The sequence below is a fragment of the Lacerta agilis genome, chromosome 6 (genome assembly GCF_009819535.1).
Source record: "Lacerta agilis isolate rLacAgi1 chromosome 6, rLacAgi1.pri, whole genome shotgun sequence".
Classification (NCBI taxonomy): Eukaryota; Metazoa; Chordata; class Lepidosauria; order Squamata; family Lacertidae; genus Lacerta; species Lacerta agilis.
This window is the reverse complement of record NC_046317.1, coordinates 70,000,068-70,019,398: the sequence shown is the minus strand read 5'-3', so window position 1 is coordinate 70,019,398 and position 19,331 is coordinate 70,000,068. Positions and strand designations below refer to the sequence as shown.

At 41.2% G+C, this 19,331-nt stretch overlaps 1 protein-coding gene across 12 annotated transcripts in view; it reads left to right on the top strand.

Moving 5' to 3' along the window:
• Nucleotides 1-19,331, top strand: part of PTPRT (protein tyrosine phosphatase receptor type T) — a 582,389-nt gene that overhangs the window by 539,384 nt on the left and 23,674 nt on the right. For all 12 annotated transcript variants that reach the window (XM_033153370.1, XM_033153371.1, XM_033153372.1 and 9 more), the window contains 3 exons: nt 8,981-9,068; nt 12,941-13,017; nt 16,661-16,697. In XM_033153370.1, the coding sequence (XP_033009261.1) occupies nt 8,981-9,068; nt 12,941-13,017; nt 16,661-16,697 (202 nt within the window). The remainder of the gene's footprint in view (nt 1-8,980; nt 9,069-12,940; nt 13,018-16,660; nt 16,698-19,331) is intronic.

The following is a 19,331-nucleotide window of genomic DNA, read 5'->3' as shown; positions in this document are numbered from 1 at the left end:
AGACTTAGCAGTTAGTTGAACTGCTAAGAGTTTGTTCACACAGCAGCCTCTGGACCAGCATCCATATGATGAGAAGCCTCCAGGTGGCTGTAGTATCTAGTCCTACTGACAGCTCTCTCTGGCAGAGATGAGCACGCAGCTCCCTTCATCATCACTTTCTGCCGACAGGACCAGGTGCTGCTGGAGGGTAAGCAGATGGATGACAGACCTGACAGTGTTGGTAAGAGGCTTTCCACAGGTGATAACCAGCTGTCAGAAGAACTGCTAGCTGGTACAGCCACCCAGAGGCTTCTGGCTCTATGAAGGTTTGTTCAGAGACTGTTTTGTGAACTAACTATTCCTGAAAGTCTAGTCATTTCTGTCCCACTGCCCCCAGGAGTGTGCCAGAGATTGTAAAGGGAGGTGGGCTGGGAAATGGAGCAGTACTTCCAGATTTGGGGTGCCACACCAACCATATCACATTTGAAGAAACATAGAGCTACATTACACTGGGGAATTATTATTATTTTGGTGCCAGAGAGATCAGCTGATGAAAATTATATTCCAAAATGTATGGAGGACACCACGTTGGCTGCCCTGCCTTAATCCCTGGCTCCTTTCACGCATGAAGTGATGAAATACAAGTTTGCAATTTAGGGAGGGGATTTGCTGATGGCATGGTGAGCAACTGGAGTGTCTCTGCTGATGGCCTTCCATTTAAACAAGACACTCATGGCTATCTCAGGTCTGGCATCAGCACCTGGCACCTGTCCACTGGCAGCCCCATCAGGCTCCGCTGGTGCTGACACCAGCCCTGGACTCGCATGCTTACCTGGTGGCGAGAGATGGCCAATTTAATTCCCCATTACTTTCCTAATGGAGCATTTGAGGACATTGCGAGAAATTAAAATTGCAGCCCCTGAGCATCCTGGGAAATTAAAGTGGCTGCCCATTACCACTGCTGCCAAAGGGCTTTCTCAGACTTGAAGCTGCCCCTGGCTATCTATCTATCTATATCTATATCTATATGTCTCTCTCCCCTTCATCAATGGATGAGTTTTCAGACTGTTGCCAGACAAGACACTGAGAGGCAGGAAGGCTGCTTCTGCCTGGGTCGGTCTGTGCTGCTAGAGCCTTGTTGCTGCAATTAAACAGTTATTGTCTTTGGCAGAAGTATTGAATCCCCATAATCAACATCTGATAGATGTGGTATAGCAGCTGTGATCAAATGCCGGCCTGGGAGATGGCTGGAAATATTTTCTCTTGGCTGCCTTTGTTCCTTAGTTAGTTGCGTATTGCCCAAGGCTTTGCAGAATTTCGCCATGATCAAATGCAACGTGGGATGTTTGAATTTAGTTCTAAGTTTGGACAAATCCAACATTCGAGCCCTGTGGAAAAAACAACTGAATAGTTTATAGAAATGGCATTAGAGGCAGGGAAGGGGCTGGGACTGTATTGGAATAGTAATGGTGGGAAGGAGAGAAATAAGTAAGAACTAACTTTCCTGTGACTCGGCTCCACAGGCATTGGAGAGAAAACTGTAGATGAATAGGTGTTCAGGTGCCTCGGGGTTAGCTTAAATATGAGATAACCACACATATTTTTAGCTATCTACCTTGACAGACTGTGGTCATCTATCATATAACATGTACGACCTTTACTACCAGGTTGGGGAACCACAGGCCTAGGAACCAAATGCAGCCGAATAACTCTCTCTATGTGGTTCTTGAGATTCTCTCCACATCAGACTCCCTTTCCCCAGACCTGACACCAGCCCTTGTTCACACCTTCCTTGAGTGTTTTTGCCTAACTAGACTGTGTCATTAGACTCTGAGAAAGCCTCTTGCCTGCTGGGATAGAGATGGGTATGAGTGTATGTAGAAGCTAGCCTACTTTAGAAAGCTAAAATTTACATTCCTTACTCTATGCACCTTTGTTCCTGGCCCTCGCTATTGGCATGCGGCCCCCAGAAAGGTGTGCAGAAGGGAATGCAGCTCTCAGACTGGAAGAAGTTTTCCAAACCCTGTTTACAACATGGGGTGGGGTTTAGTCTCTTCTATCAATCTCCGTATAGCACATTGTGTTGAAATGGCTCTCCACTGCAATATTTGGTGGCCATTTCTAGTTTCCAACAAGCTGGGGACCAAGATTTAAAAACAAAATAAAATAGATGCTCATTCCATCCCATGCCAGTCTTACTGTCAGTGCAGACTTTCAGGTGTATCAGATGAACAAAGAGTGCTCGGCTCTATGAAGGATGCAAAGGGGAATTTTCTCTTCCAACTCCTGGTTCCTTTGTGTGACAAGTGAATTGCATGTGTGATTCTTGAATTATGAAATGTTTGAAAAATTGTCTCAACGTTGAAGGGGCAGGTAAATCAGTGGTTACTGCAATAATACCATATAGTATCATTTATCTGAAGGGCTGGGATGTCACTGAAATCTATATCTTATTTTGAAGCTTGTGGACATGATTTTAAGGTACTTCCAGGGGTCAAACTGATGTGGCTCAGACCTTAAGTTAAACTATACTATCTTTAGATTTTGAGAAGAATTACTGTTAACCTCCATTTGTTCTTAAGGGAAAACAACTGTCACAAGTCAGTGAGCAAGCGCATGTTCAGAGTCTGTACAATTGAATTAAAACTGGGAAGTTCCATTTTGTGGGATGGGGTAGAGGGAGTGAAAAAATTGCAGCCAGTTGGAAGCAGCTGATGGAGAGGAGGGGAACTGAGTTCTGGTGAGTTCTGGTTGGAAAAAAGCCCTGTTTAAAACCATCCATCCATCTTGTCTATCTGTCACAAAGCACCTACCTCTATCCTGTTCTGTGGGAGCACAAATGGATCAAGCCCTGAAACAATAATGTACTTTGTGTTTCACACTGGGGATGAAGCTTGAACCTGGGTCTGAAGAAGTCTGCAGTGATGAAGAAGATATTGAGCAACCATATGCTTATCTGTTTCGTCCACAAGAATGTGTACATGTTTTCAGGTGGAATATAAACTACTAATGTAAGGACTGCTTCTGTGCTGTCATGTTTCTCAGCTTCAGTTCAGTGGGTAATGGGGAGTGCACTTTCCCCCATAAGATGACTGCACATTTTTGGATATGCTTCCATAAAGTGCCCAGTCATATAACTTAATTATTTCCCTCATTGAAGGTGCTGGCTCTAATTTTGAACACCTGATGTTTTATTTGTCCTGTAGAATATGTCCTTGTATGGCTGAATATGTAGCTCATAATTTCAAATTACCATACTTCAGCCAAGCTGGCATTGCAGCTTCTCTTTGAACAACAAACAAGAGCTGAAACATGGTTTTCATAATTTTACAATTATTGAACTAGTCTACCTAATTTGGAATAATATGTGACTAAAAGGTTGCTTCTATAATTTAATATTTATTGCAAAGTTCTGCACTTTCAAAGTGCTACATAAATAATCAGTAGGAATTTTTATTTTTTATATTTATATTTTTAGTTTAGATGGCATGATGCCATCCCAGATTCATGAAAGACAGAAGATTAATGGCCTTATCTTTGATGTCCAGGAGCTGTATTTCAAAATGTGATGCATTCTAGCTTGGTGTCTGTCTCACATACAGTGGTACCTCGGGTTAAGAACTTAATTCATTCTGGAGGTCCGTTCTTAACCTAAAACTGTTCTTAACCTGAGGTACCACTTTAGCTAATGGGGCCTCCAGCTGCTGCTGCGCCACTGCCGCGCGATTTCTGTACTCATCCTGAAGTAAAGTTCTTAACCCGAGGTACTACTTCTGGGTTAGCGGAGTCTGTAACCTGAAGCGTTTGTAACCCGAGGTACCACTGTACAAATATACTTAGCCTTTTAAGATATAGTTTTTGTCCTTTACCCTGTAAACAAGTTTCATAAATTACGATCTATTTAGTGACATTGTACCAAATAATTTTTCTATTATGAAAACGCTCTGTGAGTTGCCTTCATCAATCACTAACTCCATTAGACTCCCCTCCCCTTCATTTCTTGTTCCAATTATACATAGTCTTTCCCTTTCTCCCCCTCGCTCTTTCTCTTGAACAGTCTTTCATGCAAGCAAACAAACACATTTGATTTTAAACCATAGCCCTACCCCAGATATGGTACATATCCTGGGAGTCTTGCTCAAGGCTAAACTGAAGAGGATCCACTTGTGTGCTTTCAACATTTTATTTCTTATTTGTTTAAGGATATTTACATACTGCTTTTAAGGCAAACCTCGCAAAGCAGTTTATATAAGATTATTGTAACAATAAATATCAATGTCTTTTTAAAATAGCTGCAATGAAAGGAAAAGAAACCTGGCTTGTTTTCTAGAAGAAGCTGGTACTGCTTCTTCTCCCATTCCATTCCCTCAGGGCAATGCTTCTGCTCAAGCTTCTCTCTTCTCTGCTCCTCTCAGGCGCCTATTTCTGGACATTTTAATTTATTTGTCCCAGACAGTGCTGGATGTACATATAAGCTAAACAAGCTATAACTTAGGGCCCCACTCTCTTGGGGCCCCCAAAAAAAATTAAAGGAAAAAACTGGATGTACATTTCCAAAATATAAGATAAAAAACAAATAAAACCTACATACAGCAACAGTGTTTTGTGTTGTGTAGGCCCCTAAGATGTAAGTCAGGGGTTGGCAACGTGCGGCTCAGGACCTGAACTGGGTTCCACAAAGTCACAAAAAAGGGGGCCGCAAAAACAAAAAGGCAAAATAAATAGCAAAAACAGAATACAGACCTCAGCGTAACACTCAAAACAGAAGTGCAGCACTCAAATCAGAAGCGTAACACTCAAATCGTCAGCGTGGCACTCAAATCAGAACCATAACACTCAAAACGGAGCATGTTCGGTTTCTGAAAAAGGTTCGCAAACACTTATTTCCAGGTTTGCAGTGATTGGGTTCCAAGTTGTTTGAGTACCAAGGCGTTTGAGAACCAAGGTACCACTGTAGTCTCTTATGCATTAAGTGCTCACAGGTACCGAATATCTGAATGTGGAAATTATGGCTGTGAGTTCACAATTCTGCATCCATCTATTGTATGACTCTGCAGATACCTATGCATTATATATCTATATTCTACTCACAAAGGCTTTGGTTTCTATAGCTAATAACCATGACCTCTTGCAGACCCTTTATGGCCCTTTATGAAATCTGCTAAGTAGTTTTGTAATATGTGTGTGTGTGTTGCCTGCTGTAGCTGTTGGCTCAGTTGGTAGAGCATGAGACTCTTAGTCTTAGGGTTATGTGTTCAAGCACCACGTTGGGCAAAAGATTCCTGCATTGCAGGGGGTTGGACTAGATGTCCGTCGTGGTCCCTCCCAATTCTACAATTCTATAATTCTGTGAGGCAAATGATTCAGTGGACTCCTCCCAAATGTTACTGTATTGGCCTGAATATAAGCTACACCTGAATATAAGCCGTACCTTTAAAAATTGGAGTGTGTGTGGGGGGGGGGAATACCCGAATATAAGTCACTCCCTTCCTCACTGCTCCTGGCTGCATACTGGGTGGGGCACAGGGCTCTCTCTCCCGGCATTGGGGGAGAGGACAGTGGACTACACGCAGGGTGGGACCACTTCACTGCACTCCTGGCGCTGTTTGCCCCATGCTCCTGGCTGCATACCGTAAGGTCACAAATATAAGCCGCTCTTTAACTTTTCACGGTAGGAATTTGGAGGGAAAGTGAGGCTTATATTCAGGCCAATACAGTAAAGCCGATCCAGCAAAAGATGCCAACTTATAGGACACCATAGCTGCAATCCTCAGCACAATTCCAATAATATTGCTGAATCTGGGTCTATGCATGCAGCAGAATCCTGTGGTAAAGTCGAGACCTGGAAGAAGGGTCAGTGCCTATTAAAATTGGAGCTAGAACCACTTTTGTTTGTTCTCCCTTGTTGAAAAAGCCACACCCTAAAATAAACACTTCCTTGCCAGAAGAATACTAGCATAGAAGGGGGAAAGGTTCAAGCCAGTCATCTAGCTGCTCTCTTTCTACCTACAGGGAGGGATTTGGAGCAGGGAATGTGACCAGTGACAATGAGATTGGTGCCTGAAGGTCCCATAGAATGCCTACGTTTTTCTGATAAATTCAGAATGCTAGTGAGATCATTGGTGGTACCACTATTGCTCTTAAAACTGGTTGATTGTTCCTACAATTCTATTGTTAAGTTGACAACAGTTATGAAAGAAGTGCAGATTAGCCATACTTAGTCGGTGCTGGTAGTGATGTTTTAAAAATTCCTGATTTTATCTGTATTGGATACATTATTTATCCCACTGCACTTTGCTATTTCTCTCATTCTAACGAGCTTTGTCCCATCTATATCAGTAGTCTGAATTTTCAAAGAAAAGTTTACCAGTTACGTCATTGTGTTTAGTGCTTTAAAATGACAGCCATACAGTGTGAAAAAATAGAAGAAAATAATATAGATACAGTGGTACCTCTGATTGCAAACAGGATCTGTTCCGGAGCCCCGTTCACAACATGAAAGGTCTGCAACCTGGAGCGCTGTATCTGCACATGTGCGTGGCATGTTTTGGCACTTCTGCGCATTCGCAAAGCGCAATTTAGCGCTTCTGCACATGCACGAAGCGCTGAAACCGGAAGTACCCCGTTCCGGTACTTACGGTTTCCGCACATCCGTAATCCGTGCCGAACACAACCTGCAGCAAACGCAACCCGAGGTATGACTGTATAGACCGAGAAGTTTTAACCCATCATTCCTATAGTTGTTGAAATCTCAAATGGCATTTGATTGTATCCTGAGCTGTTTATATATATACCAGTGGTTCTCAATCTTCTTTTCCCATGGGCCGCTTCCAAATTACTGAAGGTCTTTGTGAACCACTTAACGGGTTTTTTTTTCTGCCAGTTGTAGCAGTTGTGCAAACTCCAGTAGGATTTTTTATTGTATTTTTACAAGCATACAACAGACCACTTTGTGGACCACTGATAGTCCATTTGACTGCAGTTTAAGAACCCCTGGTTTAAATCATACTATAGCAGAAAGTTATATATATTTATATCAGAGATTTGATTACCATTTATTTTTAGTGAACAGAAGGGGCATATGTTTTCTACACACACACTGGATCTTTGTATTTTAAAGCAAAAACCCGCTGTTTTGATAAGACGCCTATTGATCAAAGCAATTAATATTTGATAATAGCTGAATTGTGCATTTCTTTGGAAACATCACTTTTACCATCCTATGTATGATGTTTAGAAGGATTTTGTCCCCCCCTCATCTTTTTCCACACCAATAGCGCATGAGATCCCGAATGACTGCTACCATTCTCTGAGCAATCATTTGTAACTAGACTCTAATGTACAAATAACGCATCATTTCTTCTCTATCTTTGATGATGAAAATGGGGTCCCTTATTTACGTTTTTTGTGCTGCCCCCCTCCACTCTAAAAATTCGCCGCTATTAAGCAGCACTTTCTCGGTACAAGGGAATAGGTGTGTGATCAAAGATCTTCCCATTTGCTGACTCATTACTTCATACATGTGGAGATTTGAGCCAGATCTGCTTTTATTATCCTTCTCTGACACAGACAGGATCCATAGCGTATCCTGACATTATTTCCAGAGGGAACCATTTGTGAACTGTAGTTTGGCATGATTATAACATCATCTTTCGCACATTTCACCACCACCACCACTCAGCACAAATGCAATGGCTGGCATTACAAGAAACAAGCGAGTGCAATTTCTGTTTTGGTTTTTTAGCAAATTGTCTGTTATTGAGCAGCAGGAAATGTGTTTTCCTACAAATGGGTATGTTATAAAGATACCGGTAATTATTATTTGGGCGTAATTCATGAGCACAGAATAAGGTTTCAGGAACCATAAAAAGTGCCATCTTTAAAGCATGCCAAACAAAACTGGGTTTATGAGTGGCGTGTAGGAGCTCCCCTTTACTGTCTTCATCACAGGAAAAGGCCAAAATATGGTGTCAGTTCTATAAAACGGGAGAAGATCCTTCATTCAGTGTTACTCAAGAGTATCATGGCAATTTCATCTTGATTAGACTTTTTATAAGCCTTATTATCAGCCTACCATTCTCAACACGAAGGGGAGTTCATATGGTTGCATTTTAATGAAAGCAACCCAATTTGCACATCCTGACCACATGGGTCAGAACATACTTATCATTTGGATTTTGCACTTCTCCAGATTTTCAGTACAGTTCTTGCCCCCCCCCCAAAAAAGAAAAAAAATGCATCAAAATGTGTATTAAAAAAATCCATAATGGATTTTTTTTTTGTACAGAGTGGTTTTTAAAATAAATAAATAAATAAATCACAGATTAAGGTGGAAGTCAGAAAAGGAAGAATGCTAGGGATGTATCTTGTGTTCTTGTGATATAGACTTGATGGGTTGATTGTACCTTCATGTATTTCTTCAGCTGAAATTAAATGGAACAAAAGTCGTAGCTCTCTAGATTAAAGGGGCCTTGATCTGAATTTAATCAGCACCTTGAATTGTGTTCACATTAGCAGGCATTATTATATACAGCTACAATGGATATGTTACATGCGACATTCAAATAGCTCGTGAGTTTGAGAAACCTTTGTGCCTTGTTTCATATTACGAAAACATTGCCTCTGTCCTCTGTCAATTTAAATATTTTACAAGGCAACTTGTATTTCTCAGAGGCATAAGAGAAGCAATCTATGTCCCTGTGTTAGAGATGGTGCATCAAAAAAGTACCCAATGATTACGGAGCCAGAAGCAAAATGTTTCCCACTTGTTTTTAGTGCCATTTGCATTGGGAAAGCAATTGTAAGCCAGTTTAAACCCTAGGATGCTAATGGTCTCTTCATCATTTTCTTATTAAATGTGCCCTTTCCTTGAGAAAAACAGTTGGCTTGGCTGGGTGTTAAATTGCATGCTGCCTTTTCCCCTACCCCTATTTCGTTATGACAAAACACCTGAAGGCATTGGCCATTTCGTATAAACACTCCGCTGTTGTTTATTTTACAGGCTCTACCTGAGGGGCAGACAGCATCTTGGGATACAGCCAAAGAAGATGAAAACCGCAATAAGAATAGATATGGCAACATCATCTCCTGTAGGTGCAAATTCAAACTCAACTGAACTTCCTGTGTGTATCTGTAAACATCTAGCTGAGAGAGGGGGTATGTCTGTCAGTGTAACTGTGTAAAAGAATATGAGCGCAGAATTCTGAGCACTCTTAACTTTTCCCGCTTGATAATTTCATGCTCAAGTTTTTTTGTTGCCATTCTCACCCTCTTCCTCTCCACTTTTTCTCCCATTACCTTTCTAATATTATGGGATTCTTATTTTTCTCAATGAACTGCAATGCCAGCGCCCTGTCCTTTTTTGCCCTTTCCAAATATAATAGGTTATGTATGAAAAAGCATGGGTGAATGGTCCCAGGGCTGAAGGTTCTCCTCCTCTCCATGTACAACATTTGAAGAGGGTTCGGCACATATTGCCTTTCATGCGATCATCAACTTTGGTTTTGATTTTGTTTTTTTGCTGGGTAAATAGACCTGCTGACTGCATTAAATAGCCCTCTGCACATGCACAAGGCTGTCTTTACATATTCTAAAGAAGTGGATAGATTAGGGAACATGTCCATCACCAGAGTGCTATTATTTCTCTCATGCGCATTTGCAAAAGCCGTACAGTGTCTGAACACAGCAGGGATAGGGGAAAATGTGCTTCTAGACATTGTTGGACTGCAGCTTGCACTACTCCTAGCCGGAGTGGTCAGTGATACTGGATGATGGCAATTTTGGTCTCAACACCCGGACAGTCACAGGTTCACAGACCTAGAAGAGTCTTTCATAACATGGGTTGTAACCAGCTTTAGACACTGAACGAACAGAACAACTTCCACTTGTGCAACTGAACTTTCCGTTCTTTTTTGCCCCACATTTTGTGCAATGACTTCATTAAATACAACCCAAAGAAGAGTTGAAACTCAGGTGTGGCCTTGATTACAGAGAATTGTGGCTTTAGACTAATGGTCAGAAGTTTGTGGGACGCAGAGCAATACTTGTTGTTTTTTCCTTCAATGTTCCTATTTTCAAGTCTTTTCCTGACCTTTAATTGACGCAGATACTTTCTTTGAACCAAAACCTGAAGCATTAGTCTTCATGGCTTTACACGACAGGGAGCGCCAAGGGGCTAAATGTACACATACTTTCTCATTTTATCTCCTTTCACCATTTGTTGGCATTATCTATACATATTGGAAGCTATTGCTTGTGACAAACACTTCTAGCTCCGGTGCTCTTCACTCCTAAAAGTGACTGGGCCTTAAGGGACAGGTTTATCACCTCGCTTACAGATAAATGGTGAGCACAAAATCTCTAGGTACTAATCACATCGGCTACTTCGTCTTCCTTGCTGTGGATTCTGACTGAGGAAGCACGGGGCATCTGCAAATACCAGGTGGAACGTAATGATCCTCAAGCAATAAACTTAGGTGAATTCGCCAGGGAGGAATCAAATCCAAGAAGAATTGAAAAGTTAAGAACTCAAAAGCAGCGAAAAGGAAACTTAGACCAAGAGGAAAACTGTTAGGCTGCTGTGCCTTTATTAGTTGAATGGAAAGGAGAATTTTATGTGGTGCAGTTTGCACCACACTTGCAAAATATATTTATTTGTTTGTTTTTCATGCTGAATTTGGTGACTCTAGTACTGAAGCATTCTGTGCAGCATTGCCACACCCTCCAACACTTCTCTGATTAAAATAGGGACATCCCATTCCATAATGATAATTTCAATAGTTATACCCCACACATCTTTCTGGGTTGCCCCAGCCACTGTGGGCAGCTTCCAACATATTAAAAAATATTTTTTTAAAAAAATTAAACCTTTAAAAACTTCCATATACATGATTGCCTTCAGATGGCTTGGTATAACTCCATACCCTCCAACATTTCTCCGGTGAAAATAGAGACATCCTAAGGAAAAATGTGACATTCCAGGATCACATCAGAAACTGGGACAGCTTCTCTAAATCAATGACATTCCTGAGAGTCTGCATTAGTTGCAGGCTCAAGCCTTAAATGGGATTGATCCTATACACATTGAGTTCCACATACTCACTGGAGTACAACATTGCTTTCAATTACAGGATTTATCTGGCTGTCACACAATACACTTCCTCGCCCCCTTAATTATAAAACATCTCTATATGGCATTTATGTTTTTTAGCACTGCTGTAATGATTGATGATCCTGAGTTTGTGATCCTGATAATTCATTGTGCATGTGCAGCAGCAGCACAACAACAACACACAGCAAGCAGCACCTGAAACTTCTCTAAAACACAGAAAATGCCCCCATAGCAAAAATTTTTTAAAAAGCTTAATAATAATAATAATAATAATAATAATAATAATAATAATAATTAATAATTAATAATAATAATAATAACAACAATTTATTTACACCCCGCCCATCTGGCTGGGTTTCCAGTGAACAATCAGAATAACAAAAGGAACAGCAATGATAACAACAATACTATTGCAGCTATTTGCATGTTAGGATTAGTGGTACAGGGCTGAAGAGCGAAGTAGAAGATGCACATATCTATCAGTTGGTGTGATTGCACAGTCTTTTCGCGTGCATCATTTTTCAGTATCTCAACCTCTCTTCTGTTCCCGCTGTTCCACTGAAAGTCATCAGTTATTAATAATACATAAACGCCTTGCAGCCTTATGAAATATATGTATCTTCCCAACACCTTCCAAACAGATAGAAATATAAAATTTAAAAGATAAGTTATGCTGTTAGTCTTAACCAAGCATAGCCCACTAAAAATATGAATAAAATAAAAGGCCTCATTACCTTCTGAAGGTTGAGCTGTGGTCCTCTATATTTCTTAGCCTTGCTTTTGAAGCAAAGGGTTCTCCCGTGCCATTCACCTTTTTGAGCAAAAGAACTCCCCACGGGAGATAAAACATTGTGAATGTTGCAATGTTCAGTCACTTGGCAACAAAATTAACCGCCCAGAACTGTTAAAAACTAAACAGGACACAAACATTTGAAAATCTCCTTCATTGTCAGAATTATTTTCTAAGTTCAGGATAACATCTTAAGCAATCTCACAAATCTTTCCCCCTATATTACAGATTTCCACTTGTCTCACCATAAAGCTACAGCTCTCCATCCATATATAAATGCCTATTAACAATTTATTTATCCATCCTGGCATTCTGATACTTTCTTTCTCCCTTTCTATTCTCTCTTGTTTCCCATCTTCTGCAGGAGCCAAAGTCTATTTTTTTTTATTTTATTAAAAAACCATTCTGCAGACCACATCATTTTAGATGCATGGACAAATGAGTTCTAATAATCAGCCTATGGAAAAAAAAACCTGAATCCTAATAATTTTCATCTATCTTCATTGTGCTATAAATTATCTTCCCAGCTCCTTGTCTACCGTACCTCATTTAACAACAAGTGTTTTAGATCGCACCAAGCAGGCTCTTTATTTTTATTTATTTTTTTTAAAAAAGGGATTATCCCTAGCCTGCCTAGAGATAATTCTTATGCAAAAAAAGTTTTCTTTTTGTGTCTGATTCAACTGCTTTTCTGTAATAATTCAGTTGTGCAATCCAGTCAAGATGTTACAAAAGGTGCTAATACAGTATTTCAAAACTTATTGAAGGAAATACTAAGGCCAAGCAGTGTGTTAATTAGATCAGAAATCATACTAAGGGTGTCTGAGAAATGTGAATTTTATGAGTTCAAATAAATAACAGACAAGCTTCTTAATAACTCACACAGGCATTGAGTTGAAGCAATGTGCATTTAGCAGTTGAAGAAACATCAGTTAGTGTTGAAAATCCTTTCACCCTGAATCTTCTATGTTCTTTCTTCTTTCTGCTGTTCCTATTTTCTTGGATACGTATGTTCCTGCCTTCAAGTAACAAAACAACATATTTTCTTTGATTATTTTCAGATGATCACTCCAGAGTGAGACTGCAACTGCTGGAAGGAGATCCCCATTCAGACTACATCAATGCCAACTATATAGATGTAAGTGCTATGGAAACTTTTAAGGATCTTAATGGTGGGTGGGTGGGAGTAAGTGAGGTGATAATGTTTGTTCTTGGATCAATGCCTTGAAGTAAAATAGAATTTGGAGCCTCCAATACTTTTTTTCTTTACAAGCTGTAACTTTTCAGACCCAACCTGAAGTAAATCCTTTGAAATGCTTGCAACATTCCAAAATGCACAGTGATTTTATCAAAGCCCCAGACCAGTGCAGATGAAGCGACTTCCTGATCTCCTGACCAGGATGATTAGATCAGAAACAAGCTCCCTGCTGCTCCCTCTCTTGTATCTATTTGTTCTCTATAACTAGCACATGCAAAGTGTGAATTGACATAGTAGTCATTTTCCTCTAATGGAAAGCAGGAGACAGTGAGAGGTTGTGATTTAGAGTGCAATGATCCCGCATCACATTATTTGTTTTAGGAAAGAGGAAGCAGCCAGACCGGGTTAGATTATTTGTTCATCTACGTTGGTATTGTTTAGTCTGAAAGGCAGCAACTCTAGGGTCTTAAACAGGTTTTTTGTGGGGGGGGGGGGGATTTAAGATAACCTGTCAGTTTATCATTTTTAAATGGAACAAGGTCATAGCTTAGTAGTAGAGCACATGCTTTCCATGTAGAAATCCCAGGTTCAGTCCTTGTTATTACTATTTTAAAAAGATCAGGTAACAAGTGATGGGAAAGAGCTCTTCTTGAACCCATAGAACAAGTGTGGAGAACCTTTGGCCCTCCAGGTGTTGCTGAACTACAACTCCCATATTCATCGCCTTCATCGTCATCTATTAAATTTGTGTACCACCCTTCATTTGAAGATCACAGGATGGTTCACAACATAAAAACACAAAATGAGAACACAAAATGAAACGCATGATAAAAAACAAACAAAACAAAACCAATAACTCACCTCCTACAAAGACATTTAAAAGGCCATAGCATGTTTAATTAGCCCAAGGCATGGTTATAAAGAAATATTTTTTGCCTGGCACCCAAGGATGTGTAATGAAGGCACCAGGTGAGCCTCCCTGGGAAGAACATTCCACACATGGGGAGCCACTGCAGAAAAGGCCCCTTCTCGTGTGGCTGCCCTCCGGCTTCTCATGGAGTGGGCACATAAAGAAGGGCCTCAGAAGATGATTGTAGGTCAGTGCATATGAAGAGTGGCAGCCCATGCGGTACTGCAGCCCTGAGCCATTTAAAGCTTTATAGGGCAAAACCAGCACTTTGAATTGGGCCCAGAAACTAATTGGCAGCCAGTGCAGTCAGGCTACGATTGGTGTTTATATGCTCAAACCACCTTGCCCCACTGAGCAACCTGGCCCCTGAATTCTCCACCAGCTGAAGTTTCCAAACCATCTCCAGTGGCAGCAGCATTTATAATGTGTTGCAGTAATCTAACCTAGTGGTTACCAGAGCATATACGACATAAATTAGGCTATCCCTGTCCCTATAGGGGTGCAGCTGGGTCACCAGGCGAAGATGATGGAAGGCACTCCATGCCACTAAGACCACCTGAGCCTCAAGTGACAGCAATGGATCCAGAAGTACCCCTAAGCTATGTACCTGCTCCTTCAGAGGGAGTGTAACCCCATCAAGAGCAGGCAGCCCCCCATCCAATCCCATCTAGGGAACCACCCCTTTAACAGCTCGACCTTATTTGGATTGAGCTTTAGTTTGTTGGCTCTCATCTAGTCCATTAACAAGGCAAGACACTGGTCCAGCACTTCCGCTGCCTCACCTGCAGGTGTAAAGGAGAAATAGAGCTATGTGTCATCGGCATACTGCTGAGCACATGCCCTCAACCCTCTGGCCATTGGCCATGCTTGCTGGGAATGATGGGAGCTGTAGTCCAGCAACAATTGAAGGGCCACAGGTTCTCCATAGCTGCTCTATAAAACAACTTCCTGTGTTCATATGATTAAACCTGGAACTTGTTGTATTCTAGGCATATGCCTCATTGTTGAGCAATGGTCCCTTCCAAACACTACAGAGCCAAGAACAGCTCTGTGTCTAATATGATGTCTAGTTTGGCTTTGAACTCAATGGGACTTTTCTACCAAGAAACAGAACAATCCAACTCCTCAGGTTGTGTGTTTGGGTTGTTCGGTTGAGTGGAGGTGTCCCTCTGCTCACCTCTGTCGCTTTCACAGCCATCAGATGTCCTGGGCTTGAAGCAGACTTGATCACTGCACTAGCCTGGCACTGGGATTAGGCTCAGTTATTTGCTCCCCTCTAACTTCCACTGCAGTTGCAGAGAATTGCAGGGCTATGGGATGCTGGGGGGTGGGGTGGGGGTGAGGAGTTTGGCTTGTGCCCTAAGTGGGCAAAGTAGTGCAGATTAGTATTTTGAAGGCCAGGACACGTAAGTCCTTGTATGCATCCTGATAATGTATAGCAATGGAAAGAAGGATGCAGACATCATTTTGAACACTTTCCATCTCATTGGTAGAGAGCTGCGGATTCATGACTAAATGGAAAATGTATTAAGCAAAGTATTTAATAGCAGTCCTGTTTCTAATGTAAGTCTCTTTAATCCTTAATGATATCACAATATTTTAAAGAGATCCTTCAATTAAGGGAAAGGAAAAACATATTTAATATAGAGCAACCCACACAGTTTTAAAAATCACTGATGCCTGAGTCAGTTTTGACAAGAAACAGATGTGTTGTTTTCAGATGAGGGGACACAGATTTCTCCATGTTCAATCTATTAATGACTAAGTAAGTAAGTCTTCCTAAAGTGAAAGTAGTTTTAATAGAAAATATGAAAATGGGAGATCTGGCTTTCATCTTTGCAAGGTCACAAGGGGTGATATTCCCTACTGGTCCTACTCAGAGGTTATTGGGCATAAGTAACTTAGGATCATTAATGTCAGTAGGTCTACTCTGAGTAGGACTTGATTGAATAAACCCATTCCCCCGTCCCTTTCTTGCTTTTGAAATATAAATGGTTTCAGAATTTTCACGACAGTAAGAAACATTGAAGCAGTTCCTGTGATGAGTTTACTGAATCATCAATGATACCGTGTGCTTTGGCAGCCTCGTTTGAAGGCCAACAGATAGCTGGTAAAGTGGGAAGTGCGTCAGCAGTAGAGGTGCTGGTGAATCTTGCTTCATCCCAGCTCAACTTTGACCTTTAGGAGCCTGTAATTCTCACCTTAAAGGGCCATAAATTGTTCTTCACCTGAGATTTAGAAGCTAGAGAATAATCCCCAGTTTATCTGCTTTTCCCACCCTCCCATAAAACTCTGTCCCCCCAATCCCCATTCCTCACAATTAAACCACATTTACTGAGCAATTACAAGCAGCATTGGTGCTCTGACCATAGACAGACGGTCCTCCTATCTCTGGCACCTGGAGCTCTATGTAGAAATGAACCACAATTCAGTGTTCCTGTATTTCTTGGGAAATGTCGTTTACACAATATAGTAGCATACACAATGCTCCAGGTATCTAAGAAGGGAGGGAGAGAATTCCTTGCTTCCCTCTCCCCACCACAGAGCACTACTTCTCTTTCAGATGAACATTGATATGCATGGTACCAAGCAAGCTTCTAACCTTATAGATGCATATCTGAAGTGCCCCTGAGATGGGAGCCTATATAATTCCTTTCTTTGTTTTCTTCGCAGGGTTACCATCGACCTCACCATTACATTGCAACTCAAGGTAAGTATAGTGAAACCACTCAGTGGTCCAAATGATATGGTATACACATTTAAAATTAAATACATAATAATTGATCTAAAGATTACTAGAAGTGACCTGTTGAGATTAATCAGTAATAAAGGCACATTCACAATACTAGGTTTCTGTATTAATTAATGTATTATTTTAAAATAAAAATAAATCTGAATGGATGGCTAGTGGATAAATGGTGTACATATTTGTGCATATGTCTGTGATAGAAAGACAGAATAAATAAATAGATGGTGAATGGGGGCTCAGAGAAAGAAAACTGGTGTCCTTGCCTACTTTGACTTTGCCCATTCTTTGACCCTGACATGACTAGCTCCGATTGCACTGGTCATCAATATCTGTGGCCCTTCATTTTTGTTTAATTAAAAAATGAATTCCTGGTGTATACAAGCAGATCTACCTCTTTTGCTAGGTCAATCTGCAACAGCAGTGAGCACTGTTTTCTCCTGCCAGTGGTAATGATCTGTCTGGGGGCCACATGCAGGCAAAAGATAATAGTGCTCTGGATTAACAAATCTGGAACGTAGGTTGTATTGCTTTAGTTTTCACCATGGCTACCTCAGATAAGCATTCCCAGTGCTATGTAGGCCTACTCAGAAGTAAGTTCACAATGACTACCCTAGATAATAATTTCTAATACTATGTGGGTCTACTCAGAAGTAAATTCCACTGGGTTATTCCAGGGCTGACCAACCCATGAGGCAAGGTGAAGCAACCGCCTCAGGCGGCAGGATTCCCAGGGGCAACAAATCCACCCTCCAAGGAGTGCATTGCCTGCTGCTGCTGCCGCTGCTGCCTCAGTATTAATGACAGCTGTGGCATGTTCCGTTGAAGCCAGATCGATCACCTCCTTGGCAGGTGACCCCTCAAATGACACCTCTAAAGTAGCCTCTTGGCTACTGGTCTCCTCCAAGCCTTGCTCCCAATGTATATATTTACTTTCACCTTGTTTTGGGGGGTAGATCTTCACTCACCCCTTCTTCCCTTGTGGGTGGTTCACCTCAGGTGCCAACATTTCCTGGGCTGACCCTGGATTACTCTCAAATGGGTATAACAGGTGTGGGGAATGTGTGGTCCTTCAGATGTTGTTGTACCCCAGCTCACATCAAACCCAACCAGCATGGTCAAGGATGGATGGAATTTATAATCCAGCAACATCTGAAGGAGCCCATGTTCTCCATCCCTGATATACAGGTGATATATTCACATAACAGATCAATGCAGCTACTGTTCTAGAAAGCAATTCCTTTCTGACTTTAGTACGTTATGTGTCAGAAGCGCGGACAGCTGGGGGAGGCAAACTTATTTGCCTCAAGCCTGGAAAAGATTGTTTTTTTTTTATTGAATAAAATAGTGCCTCTTTCAGTTGTTCTGAGACTACATATAAAGAGGGAAAGCGGACTTTTAAAAGACAGGAAACATAAAGAGGAAATAAACAATCTGATGGGATGAAGAAATGGAAAACTTGAGGAGGCATCAAGGGCCACACTGAGATGGGGGCCATAGGTTGCCCATCTGTGATCTACAAGAAATGAAATGATACAACATCTCAGGAGCTTGAAGGACAATTTGTCTTCTGCTACAGAAGCACACACTGCATCATAACTGAAAGATGGCAGAAAAAGCCTGTTTGGTTTATGTCACTAAAGAGATTGGTATCCCTGCAGCCTACACATGAGAAAAGTTTTAAAGCTCCAAGAGGCAGGCTGATAAAGCTGAGTAGAGACTATAGATTTTTGAAGACTCTTTAATGTGGTGTGATAGATCTTTTGCTGCCCACTGCTATATACATTCAATAAACAACAAGCGCTCTTTCTGATCAGAGGCCACAACGGGGGGAAAATGAATATGTATACTCACGGGCACCAGGAGTTCTTACTACCTTCAAGTCTCCGAAAATCTATCTTTTATACATTTGCTGAAAGGGAACAATCTACAAAAATATATACCTGAATTTCTCGGGCTGTTATTGGAGTGGGTGATTCATTTTTATTACAAACCGAACTTTTAGTGAGCCCATTCAAGGGGACCCATAATGATGCTTTTGATTAAGGAAAATAATCCAACTTTTTGCCTTTGATTTGAACAACAGGAAGCCCTTTTCAAGCCACAATATTCTTAGCACTACGTTTCAGTACAGTTAACGATTCTTTCCAAAATTAAGTAATGCAGAAATATGAAAAGAAGCATCTAGCAACAAATTCAGGGGGAGGGAGCTTTCTGTTAAAAGCCACACATTTTAATAATTAAATAACAATTAAGTTGTGATCCAGAGGTATTAGGTTGATTCCAATGAAGTCTTTGTACAAGTGGAATGACCTCTGTTCATGCAATGGAAGACCTCACCCAACTTCACCTCACACATGTTCAATATGTTCTGGAGAGCCCCCAACCTTTTGGAGCAGATATGGGGGAGGCAAGGTGGAAGGAGATGGAAGGAAAGTGATGTTGTGTGAGCACTGACTTTGTTGCATTCAACCCACTATCACCCAAAATCTCATCAAGTAACTTGAGATTCTAGCCCTCATGTTTATCTAGTAATTACCCTTCCTAGGTCCAGCACTGTAGATTTTATGTTGAGGTGTGTCTTCACTTCCTTCCGCA